Source organism: Lagenorhynchus albirostris, chromosome 4 (genome assembly GCF_949774975.1).
Source record: "Lagenorhynchus albirostris chromosome 4, mLagAlb1.1, whole genome shotgun sequence".
Taxonomy (NCBI): Eukaryota; Metazoa; Chordata; class Mammalia; order Artiodactyla; family Delphinidae; genus Lagenorhynchus; species Lagenorhynchus albirostris.
Genome location: NC_083098.1, coordinates 32,986,656 through 33,000,618, shown reverse-complemented (window position 1 = coordinate 33,000,618; position 13,963 = coordinate 32,986,656). Strand labels below are relative to the sequence as shown.

General features: G+C 43.3%; 1 protein-coding gene across 7 annotated transcripts in view; it reads right to left on the bottom strand.

Annotated features, from left to right (window-relative positions):
* The window catches only part of TMEM131L (transmembrane 131 like), a 160,126-nt gene that overhangs the window by 16,920 nt on the left and 129,243 nt on the right, over positions 1-13,963 (bottom strand). For 6 of the 7 annotated variants that reach the window (XM_060147822.1, XM_060147815.1, XM_060147816.1 and 3 more), the window contains 2 exons: positions 8,362-8,510; positions 212-336 (listed from right to left, as the gene is read on the bottom strand). In XM_060147822.1, the coding sequence (XP_060003805.1) occupies positions 212-336; positions 8,362-8,510 (274 nt within the window). The remainder of the gene's footprint in view (positions 1-211; positions 337-8,361; positions 8,511-13,963) is intronic. The other variant, XM_060147819.1, reaches the window with a different exon arrangement.

Sequence of the window (13,963 nt, the reverse complement as noted above, 5' to 3'; positions counted from 1 at the left end):
TCTTAAGGGGTTTTCAACAAAATAAATAAAAACATAACCAGAAGATATGTTACTTTTAAGAATATATCTTTATCTCAAAACACAAACATCTACACTCTCTTATTATCTGTATCCAACGTAACAAAAATAAGATGGAAACATAATAGCTAAATGTAAAATTATAGAGTAAATAATAGATGAAAAATTTAAAGGGACTGTAAAAATCACACACCTCAAGACCTGGGCAGCACCCCTTTTCTTGTTTTTTCTACATGCTCGATTTTTATTCCAATTTAAATTTTGTAAGTTTCCTTCTTTTTTCTCCTGAAGCCTCTTCTTCCTATAAGGATCTTCCTGCTAAAGAGGAAAAAGAAAAGTTTTAGTAAGGGTTGCAATTTACTAACACAAATAAAACCTGTGCATGGTTTTTTCTTTTAACTTTTGAAGACCAACTCCATCTGAATTCAGTACATTCCACCACTAGTGAAAACAGACATACATTTCTCAATCTCTAGTCTGTTTTCATTTCCCTTCTTTCTCTACCTCCCCTCAGCCTCTGCAAAAAGAAAAAAAAATTGTCGCCTATAAAATTTCTAAGGGGCTAAAAAGGAAAAACATCTGTTAGTAATTTATGGTCAGCTTGCCCGTTAACCTCAGCAGCAGTAAATCCTCCGACCTTCACCTGTTTATTTGGTATGTGCAATTCACATGAATTACTACTGAAGAAAAATCGTGTAAAAACTCAACTGAGGAGTAATTTGTGTATTTATGTTTTTATTTGTTTATAGATGAACTTTAGGAGAACAGGCAAAACTCCAGAGAATGCTCCAAACTAGTTTAAGCTTTTCAAGTAAATAATGCCAAGAATATGCTTGATGTTTTTTTAATGTGGTTCTGAAAAACTTAATTTAGCATGAGACAGAAATATATTATATATAATATGTATGTGTGTGTATATATATATATATATATATATACGCATATAAATAAAAATTTTTTTAATTTGGGTTTTTTCCTCTTCTAAATGTTAGGCATGGTCTACTAACAGGCCCAAGGGGAGGGGGATTCCCTTTTTAAGTAGCTCATATCTCTAATGTCTACTAATACTTTCTCCTTTTTTTCCTTCCACCATGCTGCCCCTTTAGCAGAAGAAAAATAAAAGGTTTTAGATGCCTGCACATTACATGTCTGGGGTACTGAAAGCCTCATGCTTCCATCAAAGCAATATGCTCACTACAATAGACGAACACTAGAAATAAAATGATATTTTAAGTGTACATGTGGTGGGATTATGGTATTTTTGCTCTCTTCTTTACACTCCTTTATTTTTTCTCCCAATACGTATTACCTTTTTTCTCATTCTGAAGGCATTTTAAAAACATGGTAAGTTAAACATACAAAGTCCTATCCTACAGGACCGTATGCTAATCGTTTAAGTTTGATGCTAAATAGACACATTAAAGACGTATGATCAGATGCGATCCAATGTTAAACTTTAAATACAAACCACATTTATTCAAGTATTGCTCTCTGTGAATTTCCAACTTTTGCTGTGGGGGAGGGGGGGGGAGAGTCTGCCCCTGCCCTGCCTCACTCTGTCCACTTAAGGGCCAAGAAAGGCTTTTCAACACAGCGAGTACCTGAACCTTTCTGTCCCTCCAGGGTCACCCACAAATAAAGGACCAGCCCCAAGTGGAGCCAGGAAGGGTGATCTGAGCAGGAGTCACTCTGGACGTGGCTGCCTTCTCAGCACAGCCTGGTTAGAATGGCATAACAGGCCACAAGAAGGGAGGCACTGGAGGGCTACACCCAGCGGGGACTTGGTGGTCAGAAGCATCGCCACCTACTGTGAGTATCAGAGAGTGAGTTTCAGGAGCACGGGGGACATGCTGGACAAGGAGGTGTGAATGGAGTGCTGGAGAAGCAGCACACACAGGAGGGCTGGGGAAGAGGGGCGTGCGTGCGTGTGTGTGTGTGTGTGTGTGTGTGTGTGTGTATGACACAAAGAGAGACCGAGAGAGAAGCACGGGGCAGTGCAGAGGCATGGGGCTGGGGTCAGCTGGGGGAGGACAGGCCCGCAGCGGATGCCGCAGGTGGGGCAGAGGGGAAAGCAACCTGAGAGCCAAAGCAACAGACTTGTCAGGAAATAGGAGGAAGAAGACAGGGGCAATCGGCTCTTTGTTTTCTGGTGGGGAGGTGCCACATGTGACGAAGCAGGACTAGCCAGGATCGGAAAGGGTCCACGCAGACCTGAAATTAAGACCAGTCTCTGTGGCCAAACCACCTGGTCTGAACCTCACTTCGTGTGACAAGCTGACTCATCTTGGGCAAGTGACTTAACCTCTCTTTGCCTCGGTTTCCCAGGTCTTCCAAAAGGCTGTTGTGAGGATTAAAGTACCTGACAGTAGTAAGCCGTTTACATAAGACTTAGCTATTATCATCATCATCATTGTTGAATTATTTGAACTAAGTTCTCTGATCTCCCTGAGTGAGGGACAATTTAACTGGCCGCAGGGTGGGGAAATAAGATTTCCTAAGCTTTAATAGTAAAAGAAAACAAAGAAATCAAAGAGAAATCACAGATTGACTGCACAAAGGCATTCTTAAAGCCACTGTACATAAGTCAAAGCGAATAAAAATAAGAGGGAAATGACAAACTAAGAAAAAAATCTGACACTATGTGATAGACAAAGAGCTAATACCTTCACCTATGTTCTCACGGAAAACAAGAAAAAAACAGTGACACTCAATAGAAAAGTGGGTAAAGGACATGAAATGCAAATTCACAGAAGAAACAGAGAAGGCCAAAAACATGAAGAGTTCCTCCAAAATATTTAATAATAAAGTATGTTTTTAGAAGAGACCAATTGCCTCATCTTTCCATTTTGGCTTTAAAAACACAAGTGTGTTGACACTGCGTGTTTATGCCTGCAAGCACGAGGAGAGGCTAGGGAAGCCGCGTGTGGTACCACGTGTGTCTCTCAGCAGGGCAAGAGAAACCAGGTCAGACATTCACCTCTTAACTTAGAAAAAAATATATATTTTTTTAAATGTCGGTGGCAGGATCGTGGATGAATGACTTTTTGCTTGTGTTTTTCAGAATTTTACAAAAAATGAAGGAAAATGCTTACTTTTCCCTAGTAAGGGAGGCAAACTGAGATGAGAAACAAAACACCATCACTTACCTATCCCACTGACTAAGATTTTGCCAAAAAACGGTGCTGCTGAGACCAGAGTAACACAATGGCTGTCGTGCACCAGGCATGAGGGGAAACAGGGACCCTGCTTCCGGAGAGCGAGCTGGCGGCACACACCAGGGGCCCTGACAGTGGACACTCTAATTCTATTTTTAGAAACCTATAGCAAGGACGTACCAGATATACAGGCCAGACTTAGTTCATCATGCTACTATGAAAATAAAAAGTTGCAAACAACTTTAATGTCCAACTGCTGGGGAATGGTTTGGATTACGGCACAGTTAAATGATGGAATGTTATGTAACCACTGAAAACAAAGTTTCCCATTAATTTCTAACATGAGAAAATTCAGAATTACGACATTATAACAAGGCTCCATATACACAATAATAATTATCCCAAGTTTTTAAACACTTGCATAGAGAAGGAAGAGAATACAGAAAAACGCAAAAAGTGGTCCATTTTGGACAGATCTTGCCCTCCCTTCTTCATGCTTCTGTAATAATCATGAATTCCTTTTCTAAGGGGGAAAAAAAAAGATCTGCTTACAAGAAAATAAACAGCCAGGGCTGGGATTAAAATTTAGTTTGCGGCTCCCAAATCTGGTCTTCAACCTCCTCTGCCAATAAATCTGGAGGAATGTTCCCCATGTGCTATAGACAGATCTGTACAATTTTCTAAGCTGCAAAGTCAGGCTCCAAGAACGTACAAGAAAAACAAACACTGAGCACTGCGCTTGGGAATGTGTTTATTGAGAATGATTTTCTCCAAATGAACAATGGGATGGAAAGTACACTCAAGGTGGTTTAAAGAAGAGCCTACAGAACTGAGAGTGGCCCCCAGAGCCGGCAGAGAGGAAAGCCCACAGCTCCGCCCCCATCCCGCCCAGGTGACTACAGGCAACCTCGGAGCCCCAAGCACAGCCCAAGCCCCCAGACCCTCGGCCCCGCTGCCCGCACCCAGAGCAGACGTCCGTCCTGCCCAGGATCACAGACCAGGAAGGGAAGGAGGAACCCACCCAAGCCCTGGGACCAAGGCCAAGAAGGGTCTGAGTGCCACAGACAGGGATCAAGACACGGCCCGTGGCCCCCTCAACCTGGTGTGAAGACACGGCCGGGGGCACCGGCACACGGGGCAAGTCTGGACGGGAGCCAGGGGAGACTTCGGGGCTGGGGGGCATGTGAGGTGGGGGCACGGCACCCACACACACGGAAGACGGCGCAGCATCCCCAGCCTGACCTCAGGGTCCCCTCCAGACAGCCCTGCACCGAGGGCCCTGCAGTGATCAGTTCCCACCTCTCCTCCCAGGACACATCTGGGAGGGGTCGGCACCACTCAGCTTCGGCTTCCACTTCATTGCAGGGCAGCACGGACGTCCCCGTTCCCAATGTGTCCAGTCTCTCCTCCCCCAGATCCAATGACTTGACTTTCGCTCCTGACTGCATGCCCTGTCTCCATGGCCCGGCCGGCGTGCCTGCCCTCCGTCACTATACCTGCTCCATCAAGCAGACTCGGGCCGCTGGTCTCCGCGCACACTTCAGAGAATTCACGTCACCCTTCAATTCTAAACTCCACGGGAACAACTTCCACGTCCCAGGCCTGGGCCGGCCTCACCATGGCAGCTCTGGCTCGGTATCTCCCATCTACCAGGCTCTGCCACGTCTAAGTCCAGCCAACCCCCTCTGTCGGCAATGACCACAGCCACACCTGTCACCTCTTTGATTCTTACTACTGGGCAGTGCTTCACAAGTGCTGCTATTCTAACCACTTGCTATCTTCACTCCTCCAGTCCTCACAAACCTAGGAGGCAGAGATACTATTATTACCCTCATTTTTCAGATGAGGAAACTGAGATGCTGAGTAACTCGCCCAATGTTACAGAGTAAGTGTCGAGCTGGGCTCACACCAGCTGCAAAGTCCATGCTGCTAACCACGAGGCAACACGGCCCTGACAAACATAAAAATGAAGCCCCAATTCCCCATCTTTTAGTTACCCAGACTTAAAACCTTGGAGTTGTTTTTTGCAAATGGCTCTGCAAGCAAAGCCAGCTCCTCCCCTTTACGCAGCCAGGTGCTAAGAAGTCCTGCTGGTCTTTCTTCTACACTGTCTCCTACCTCCTCTTCCCTTCCTTCACCCCTGCTCCTGCCCAAACAGAATCTTGATTACATCACACCTCCCAGCAGAGAAGCAGCCTCCCGGTGAGAAGAGAGCTGGTATCCATTTCTGCCCTCCCCAACTCAGCCTCCAAAACACTAGGACTGATCCTTCAGAAATGCATTATTCACACATTCATTCAAGCACTCGCTAAACCACCACACTGGCTCTTTATAACAGGTGCCCTGCCCATCTCCATGAAACTGAATTGAAAGATACTCAATTACGACCTTCAAGAAGATCGCAGTCCACAGGTTGTTTTCCATTTCTTGTACACCCTCCTCTACCCGCCACCCCCTGCCCGGTTCAGGACCCTTCGATAGCATTCCATGATTTGCAGCAGGGTCCCCAAACTGGCCACCCTCAGGCCAAATCCTCCAAAAAGACTTTTCTGTTTGGACCAATGTGCTTTTAAAAATTTGATCCTGAAATTCCTGAGCAGGCAACCTTCCCTTCCTAGTGCTTGTGCTTACTTACTTCCTTGTGTCTCCCACTGAGATCCAGGGACTAAAGTCTAAACTCTGAGTTGGCATACGAGGGCCTTGGCAAGCGGGCAGGACTCTGCCTCTGCCCTCCCCTTCCTTCCCCCTCTTGACTGAGCTCCTTCTCGGTCAGACGACTCCCTCGCTGCTCCCAACCATGCCACGAGACCCGGTGGTGCCGGCTGCCCCCTCCCCTCCTCTGCTTCTCTACACTCCCCCTGCACAAGTTCCTTCTTCCTCGGGGCTTCCCATGGCCCCTGCAAGCTAAGCTGACGTTCCCATCTCTGCAATCCCCTCTACTATGCACTGACTTTAGCACTTGACTACATGGAAATGTCTTTCTCGACAGACCACAAATTCCTGGTTTGGAATGTCTGCGATTTTCTTATTCGGTATCACTCTCATTCCATTTACTTAAATGAAAAATGCATGCTTTTTGTAGAGTTTAAGCAAAAATTGAGTAGTATAAAGGAGGAAAAAAGAAGTCATGCAAAATCCCATCACTCAGAAATAAGCAGGTTCTGATTATTTGGCAAACCTTATTCTTTAATGTCTTTTTAAGAACCTATGCATACATAAGGATGGGAGGACAGATGATGGGAGAAATTTAGAACACCAGGACCATGCATTATTTTTAAATATAAATTTAAGGCTCAATTTTATTTGAACTTAGAAGAAAATGAAGTAGAACCAAAGGAATGCCAACTTTCAATAACTGCTTCTTCTCCACATGATACATTAATTGCCTAAGGATCTCTCTAAGGTTAAGAAAAAGATGGTGAAAGATATTTTCGTAGGTTTTCACCCTTTTAAACTACTTGTTTCAGTTTTGCACAGGATTGGCTAGCTACCAAGAAAGATAAAATTAAAACTTACTTTCACTTACCTTTCAGTCCCACCCCCTGTTTTTTGCAGATTTTATTACTATTTTTGTTTTGTTAAAGTTGTAATATTTGCGATCCACTTTGCAACCATAACTGCCCACTGTTTAACCAAAGTTCTGGATATAAAATGGAGAGAAACCTCAGAAGACCTTTAACACAGCTTCCTCAAACTTCTATCCTGGTTGGCTAAATTTCACTAACTTCATTTTTCAAGGAAGGCTCCCAAGTTCATTTGAGTTTACAGATGAATGTCTGCTGCTTTCGTGCCTGAGCGCCAGCTTCACTGGACATAATGTTCGTGTTCACATTTTCATTCTCTCGAAGATACTGTTCCACTGTATCAGTGGAACATCAGACATTCGGTGTTTCCACAAAGTCTGAGGCAAGCCTAGGTGTGTCTTTCTTGATTTTCCTGCCTTTTCAGCACAATTCTTTAAGTTCAACACCTTAACCAGATGTGCCTATGTCCAATATCACACATCAGCTTTTCCTGGTGTACACAGTGTGCCTTTGGATCTTTAAATTCAGTTTTTCACTCACACTGGCAAATTTTTCTTCTATTACATCTCTGAATACTTTTCTGATCCACTATTGGGCCATTTACTGAGACAATCATTATTCTGATGTTGGACTGTTTTTGTCTTTGTCCCCTCATCTATCATCATCTTTTCTCCAAAATCTACAATCTCTTAAAATTTTTCCTCCACATTCACTCTGATTACCTCAAAGCCTTTCCTTCAGGTCAATAAGTCAATTTTCGGCCACTGAATAGGTAACGTACTGTCTACATTTATTGACTTAACTTTACAATATCTCTTCCAACCTCATCGTAGTATATTAATTTGCCTTTAAAAGCTAGAATTTTATTGAATTCATAGTCTATAGTGTGAAGCATTTTCAGAGTTCCCTTCAGGTCTCTGGATATGTTTTCATCTAGATTGGGATCTTGGTCTGTCTTCTGTACGTTCTACTCCTTTCCTTCATTTTTTACTATAGTATATTTGAACAGTTGCAATGCTATTTTTTTCCACTGTGCTTATGCTAATACACAGATAGCTCTGTCCTGTTGTGAAGTAGATGAATTCTCCGAAATCCCTTTCCCACCTTTATCTGGGAACTTTAGTTCCTATGAGATACAGGGCTGGGTTCTGCTTTCTAGACACTTTGCAGTGGCCTACACAGTGGGAAGGGAAAGAGCTGGCTGGGCACAGGCTTTGCCCTCTCTTCTGGGATTCTGTCACACCAGGGCCCATGCACTGAAGCTAGAAAGGCATCCCTCTCCTGTGGATCCTGGATAATGCTTCTAACTCAGCAAGATTTTGCCCTAAAAATGGATGTTGGGTAACAACTGGAGAGGCAAGATATGGGATCTGGTTCTACTCCACCATCTTTACCCAGGAGTTAATCCACTTGCTTAAGAACAGCTTCTCTTGAGAATAAAAGCTATCTGATATCACCAAAAATTGTTTTAGTATCTCCTGTATAATTAGAAGATAAACTTTCTGAATACATGAACCTCACCAATTATCAATGTGGATTCAACTACATAGCTATCCTCTTTGAGAAGTATGAAATACAGACATACAGTTATTACATAGATATTTGCACTCTAAGTCCTAAACTTGGGTTTTGTTCTAATAGGCAAGAAAAAAAGGAATACAGACCTCGACTGAAGGTACGTCCTGCTTCTCAGAACATATGTCTTCTTTAGACGCTCTGTGAATCTTCTTTTCTGAAGCAGACTTTGTGTCAACCTTTTTCAAAGTTTCACAATTGTCTGCTTCATTCTTGACAGGCACTTGCTGGTTATTCCCTTGAATAAATAAAAATGATTCAATTTCTAGCTAATTATTTCCATTCACATTCCCCATAGTTAAATCTTCTTCCTACACCAAACAATCTCATTTGATTTAATGAGATTTAGACTTAAGGACTGTTTTGACATCCACAATGCTCTAGAAATTTATTTTGCTTACAGGTGAAAATGTACTTATATTAAGAGTTTTACAAACAGTCAGTAAAAGAGGTCATGGGAAGAAAGAGCAGGGGCACACCATTATTCATAGCGGCATTATTCATGAAAGTCAAAAGGTAGAAACAACCCAAACGTGCATGGACGAATGGAAGGATAAACAAAATGTGGTAAATACCATGGAACACCATCAGGAATGATTCACTGCGCTACCGTGTGAATATAATTAGCATTACTGAACTGTACACACAAAAATGGTTCAGATGAGGGAAGAAAGGAATGACGTTCCGACACATGACACAGCATGGATGAACCTTGAAGACATTATACTGAGTGAAATAAACCAGTCACAAGACAAATATCGTGTGATCCTATCTGTTTGAGGGACCTAGAGTCATCAAATTCATCGAGATAAAAAGTAGAATGGTGGCTCCCAGCGGGTGCGGGGACGGAGTACGGGTAATTATGGCTTAATGGGTACGGAGTTTCTGTTTGGGATGATGAAAACGTTCTGGAAATGGATGACAGCGATGGTTGTACCATGATGTGAATGTACTTAATGCCACTGAGCTTTACAATTTAAAATGGTAACTTTTAGGTTCTACATACTTTACCACAATTTTTTTTAAGTTAGGGGAAGGAGAGAGGGAGGTAAGGTCTTGGGTTCTGGTCATGACTCAGACACTAATTAGTTTTACTAATCAGAAGTCAGTCTCTTAAGCTCCCTGAGCTCCAGTTTCCTTATTTATGAAATGACAATACCACTTCCTCTGCCTACCCTGACTGACTGTTATGGAGATGCAAACAGAACAGACAGAAATATAAAGGGTCACCACCAAGAGACACATGAACTGCTGAAGGGCAGGGCCTTCTCCTGCAGGAAACGCCCACTTGCCCTGGGAACAGCACCTGCGGGGCGAGAACCAAGTGCGAGACAATCACGCTGGCAAGGTCTGCACCGGCAGGAACCACATCTGAAACGTGACCTTTCCTTTTTTTTTTTCAAGTGACGTCATTCCTAAGTGTATTTCCTCTTCTATCCTTGACTTTGACATATGGTCAAACAGACTTCAACCCCACCATAACTGGGCTCAGTGTTCTAATATGAATCAGAAAGGATTTCAGTACCTTCCCCTTTTTTCTTTAACTGAAAATCCCTCACGACACCTTGGCCGTCTGAGAAAGTGTAGATGCCTACGGTGCAAATACATCATAGCAGAGCAGGCTGCCGGCTCCCATCCGGCCCTGCTGAGGGGCCTGGGGCTGCACGAGGCTCTCAACCCAAAGACAGGAGGGGTCAAACGCCCTCCAGACCCTGCAATCCTGAAGCTACAAATCAAGCTCACTCAAAGCAAGATGCATACATTTCAACAATGACACTTAAAAGGTAAGCATTCTTTTATTTTGTTAACGGAAAATTATGTAAATATTACGTAGCCATAAAAATGCTGGGGAAGCATAAATTCCTCTGCAACACAGATTGGGTGTGAGATGCCCACAGAGGAAACCATCCAGGACCGCGAATGAGCCAGGAAAAAGCCAAGAGCAAGGGAGACAGGGGTCCAAACAGAAAAAGACATCATAAACAAAGACATCACTTCAGATGCCGGAAGCCATCGGTATGAACGGAATATAGATATTCTCCTCCAAAAATGTGCTGTGACTTTCCTAGGGTCTTAATTCATGAGAAAATGGTTTTCTTCAGGCCAAGAATCGCACCAAAATTATTAGCCATCAAAGTTTCTTAGGAAGGATCCAAATTTAATATCCAACACTAAACTACCCCCTAAAAAGGGATAAAGCACAGACTCTCCGAAAATTACTAATGCCTATTGTGGGGGCCAAGAATTAGGACCAACAATAAAATGAATTCAAATTCAGCCTTTGAGAAATTCTATCACGACAATATTCAAGAATTCAGAAATACCGTGAGCATACACTTCATTTAAAAAATGGAGCCATCCCGTGGCATCCTGCCAAGTGTGCTTACTCACGGCATTATACGCTCTTCTGCCATTTATCTCACGGAGTAGGAGTATTTGAGCCACAGAGGTAACAAAACAAATAAAAGAACAGGAACAAGTTAACGGGCCAGAATCCTGCTTGGATTTCTACTGAATCAAATCTAATTGTATTTTGAGTAAACCACTAGATCTTCATTTCCAGTAACCAGTATCTGTGCAAATGAGACTATTTTTTGAATTTCTGCAAATATTGGTATTTCAGAAATTTTGGAGGTATCTATCTAATTCAGTGAAAACTTTCATGTGCTATTAATTTCAAGGTTTTAGGGTATTATTAAATTTAAAAGTTCATTATCCTTTACATTATTATAAGCAGAAACAACGAAAAAATTGCCAACTATTCCTGAGGCCAGAAGCAATTTGCCTCTAGCCCTAATTCTAAGTCTGTATTATTTTGATCATATAATGAAAAAATAACAGTTTGAAAGAGACAAATTTCAAAAGATCCCTTACATGACACATAAAGCCCTGCTGTTGTCAGGGCATCAAGAGACTCTGGACCATGTAACACATGCTTGGAAGGCATCGCTGTTTCACGGTTGTTTGACAGGCTGATGCCAAAAAACAAGTCAAGAGACTGCATTTCTATCGGGAATTTTAATTTATGATTTACTACAGGTCTCTCAGGAGGAGGCAGGAGAAAGAGCAGGAAAGGGGTGACACATTTTCTGTTATTCAGAAAACACTCTGTTTCTCCACAACAACAACGGTGAGCACGTAGCCAGAGCCATTAATATACAGCCTGGAAGATTTCGTTCTCACACAAGAAGTTACCCTCAGAAAAAAAAAACTGTCTCAGAATAAGAAAAGGCCCAGTGCTTCAGGCATCTCCAGGAGTTCTGGAGGGTTTGGGATGCCATTTCAGGCACTCTCGGGAGAAAGGTCACCTCCCCAGTCCCCCTTCCCAAAGGCAGTCTTGTCACTAGACCTGGTTCTAAGAACGTCTGTGTACTTTGGGAGAATGGCTAGAATGTGGCACAGACACTGACTGGTTTCAACTGAGTGAGTGGAAGTTCCCGAGGGGCCATCGGTTCAGCTCGCAAGACTGAAGCTGTTTTCTTCAGATTCTAGAAAGGATCTTAAGATGGAAACACAAAGTGAAATCCTTTTCAAAATAAGAAAAGAACCGATGCTCAAAGTTGGAAGGGAAAACTTGGAAGGTTCTTACGTTTTTGGTTTTCTCATTCTTGAGTGTCCTTTACACCCTGTGACCCCCTGCCTGTCGCCATCTGCCAGCTTATTACAATGCTTTCCTTCAAATTCTGACAAAGGAACCCTGAACCCTCAATATGACCAAAAGACTCCGTATCTTACCTTCAAACTACAATTTGCTTCCCCTAAATTTCTCAGTCCTTTCTTATTTTTAAAATTCTCAATTCTTTAAAATGTTTAAATTGTAAATTGACAGCAGGCCGCTTGTTTACTTTTTAACCTCTTTGATATTTTCCTAGAATAGTGATGTAAACAGAAAACAGTCAGAACCAAATACATGTCAGTGAATGGATTTCCCTGTGAGGAACCTCCTGCTGACAGATTAATTCTGGCGAGAAATACAGGGCTGCAAATTAGCACCTTTGAATTTGCTGGTATGAACATGGTGGAAAGCCAAAGTTCTTTCATCAAATCTTATGTGATCTGACCAGCAATCACCCTGATACTGCTTAACAGGCTGACAAGTCAGCTAAAGAGCAGTTTTAAAAAAATTCTTGAAGTGAGAGATTGGTTTTCATTTAAAGCATCATAAGCATACCAGTCATCTGTACAGGGAGGAAAGGTTCGGGGCGGGTTTGCCATCTACAATGATACAAGCAAACCCTATGTTTGTGGGTTCCCTTGTTAAATTTACTCACACTTGCTGAAGTGTTATTAGATACTATATGGTCATCCAGGCTCAACTACGGGCATTAAACAGCATGTACTGGACAAGAGTATCCAGGAGCACCAAGTCGAATCCTCTGACCCCCCCTGGCATTACATGGCTGGCCCACGCCCTTCAAAGAGCTCTGATGCAGCAGAAGGCCTTCCCATCCACCCGCCCACAAGGCCACAGCCCTTGCGTTCTGCAGGTACATCTACCCAGATGTCTGATGGATGCCCTGGACCACAGAAGACGCACTTCTGGAGGAGCAAGTCCCTCAAACAAGTCTGACTTGAAGTTTGTGTAAAGTCAGCCTATGTCAAATACTGTCCTCAGGCCTAAATGACACATGAAACAAGAGAAAAACCCAGCTAGACTCACTCCATAATTTCACCCTTTCACAAGAGTTTTGTAGTCTGGGCCCTAGACAGTGTCAGGACAGAAATGGATGAACAGACACCCCTCGGCCCCGCCATCAACACCCTCAGACAAGGAATGCTGCGACTGCATGGAGGTCTGGTAGAGGCTTCATCCAGGGGGCGCACTCACACACTGGGGGAGAGGCCGTGGGGATAGCTGGCCCTGCAAACAGGAGTCCTCTTCAAGCGTGCGCACTGCTGCCAGGGAAATGGCACCAACAGGGTGGAACAAGGGGCACCGGGAGTGATGCACAAATTGCCCAAACCATGTTCTACTCAGAGGACCCTGCCTTCCTTTTGAATTAGAAACGTCCTTTGATGGAACATTTAAAATTCAGGTTGGTATTTTCCCTACTAAATGCATCAAGCTCATTAGAATCAGCCAATCTATGAATACAATCTTCTCTACAATACCAAGGAGTGAAAAATATGATGTTATTTATATTTAGATGTTTCAAATAAGATCAAAGGTAACTGATTCTTCCAGATTAAAATGTGTCAAAAAGTTGACTCTTAATGGGAGTAGAAATGTGCTTATCGAAATGATCAGGATAAACACAAAAATAAGCACAGGCTCTTATGCCAGAAGCCAGAGGGATCAGTTAAAGATTTAATGACAAATGTATGTATAGGTAGGCTTCCTAGTCTAGTTTTGCTTGCATTTTTATTAACTGCATTTGCTGCGAGAGAACATCTACCTTCTTTTAACCAAGGAACACGACCACAGAAGAACCAGGGAGAAGGAGCATGCAATGGTGGCAGCTGGTACATACAGAGAGTTGTTAAGTTTTGTTCCATCAGAAACATGTCATAGCCTGATTGATTTCTGCAAACAGTCTGAAAAGCCAAGATAAAAGATACTTCGGGGGCTTCCTTGGTGGCGCAGTGGTTGAGAGTCCGCCTGCCGCGCAGGGGACGCGGGTTCGTGCCCCGGTCCGGGAAGATCCCAGATGCCGCGGAGCGGCTGGGCCCGTGAGCCATGGCCGCTGAGCC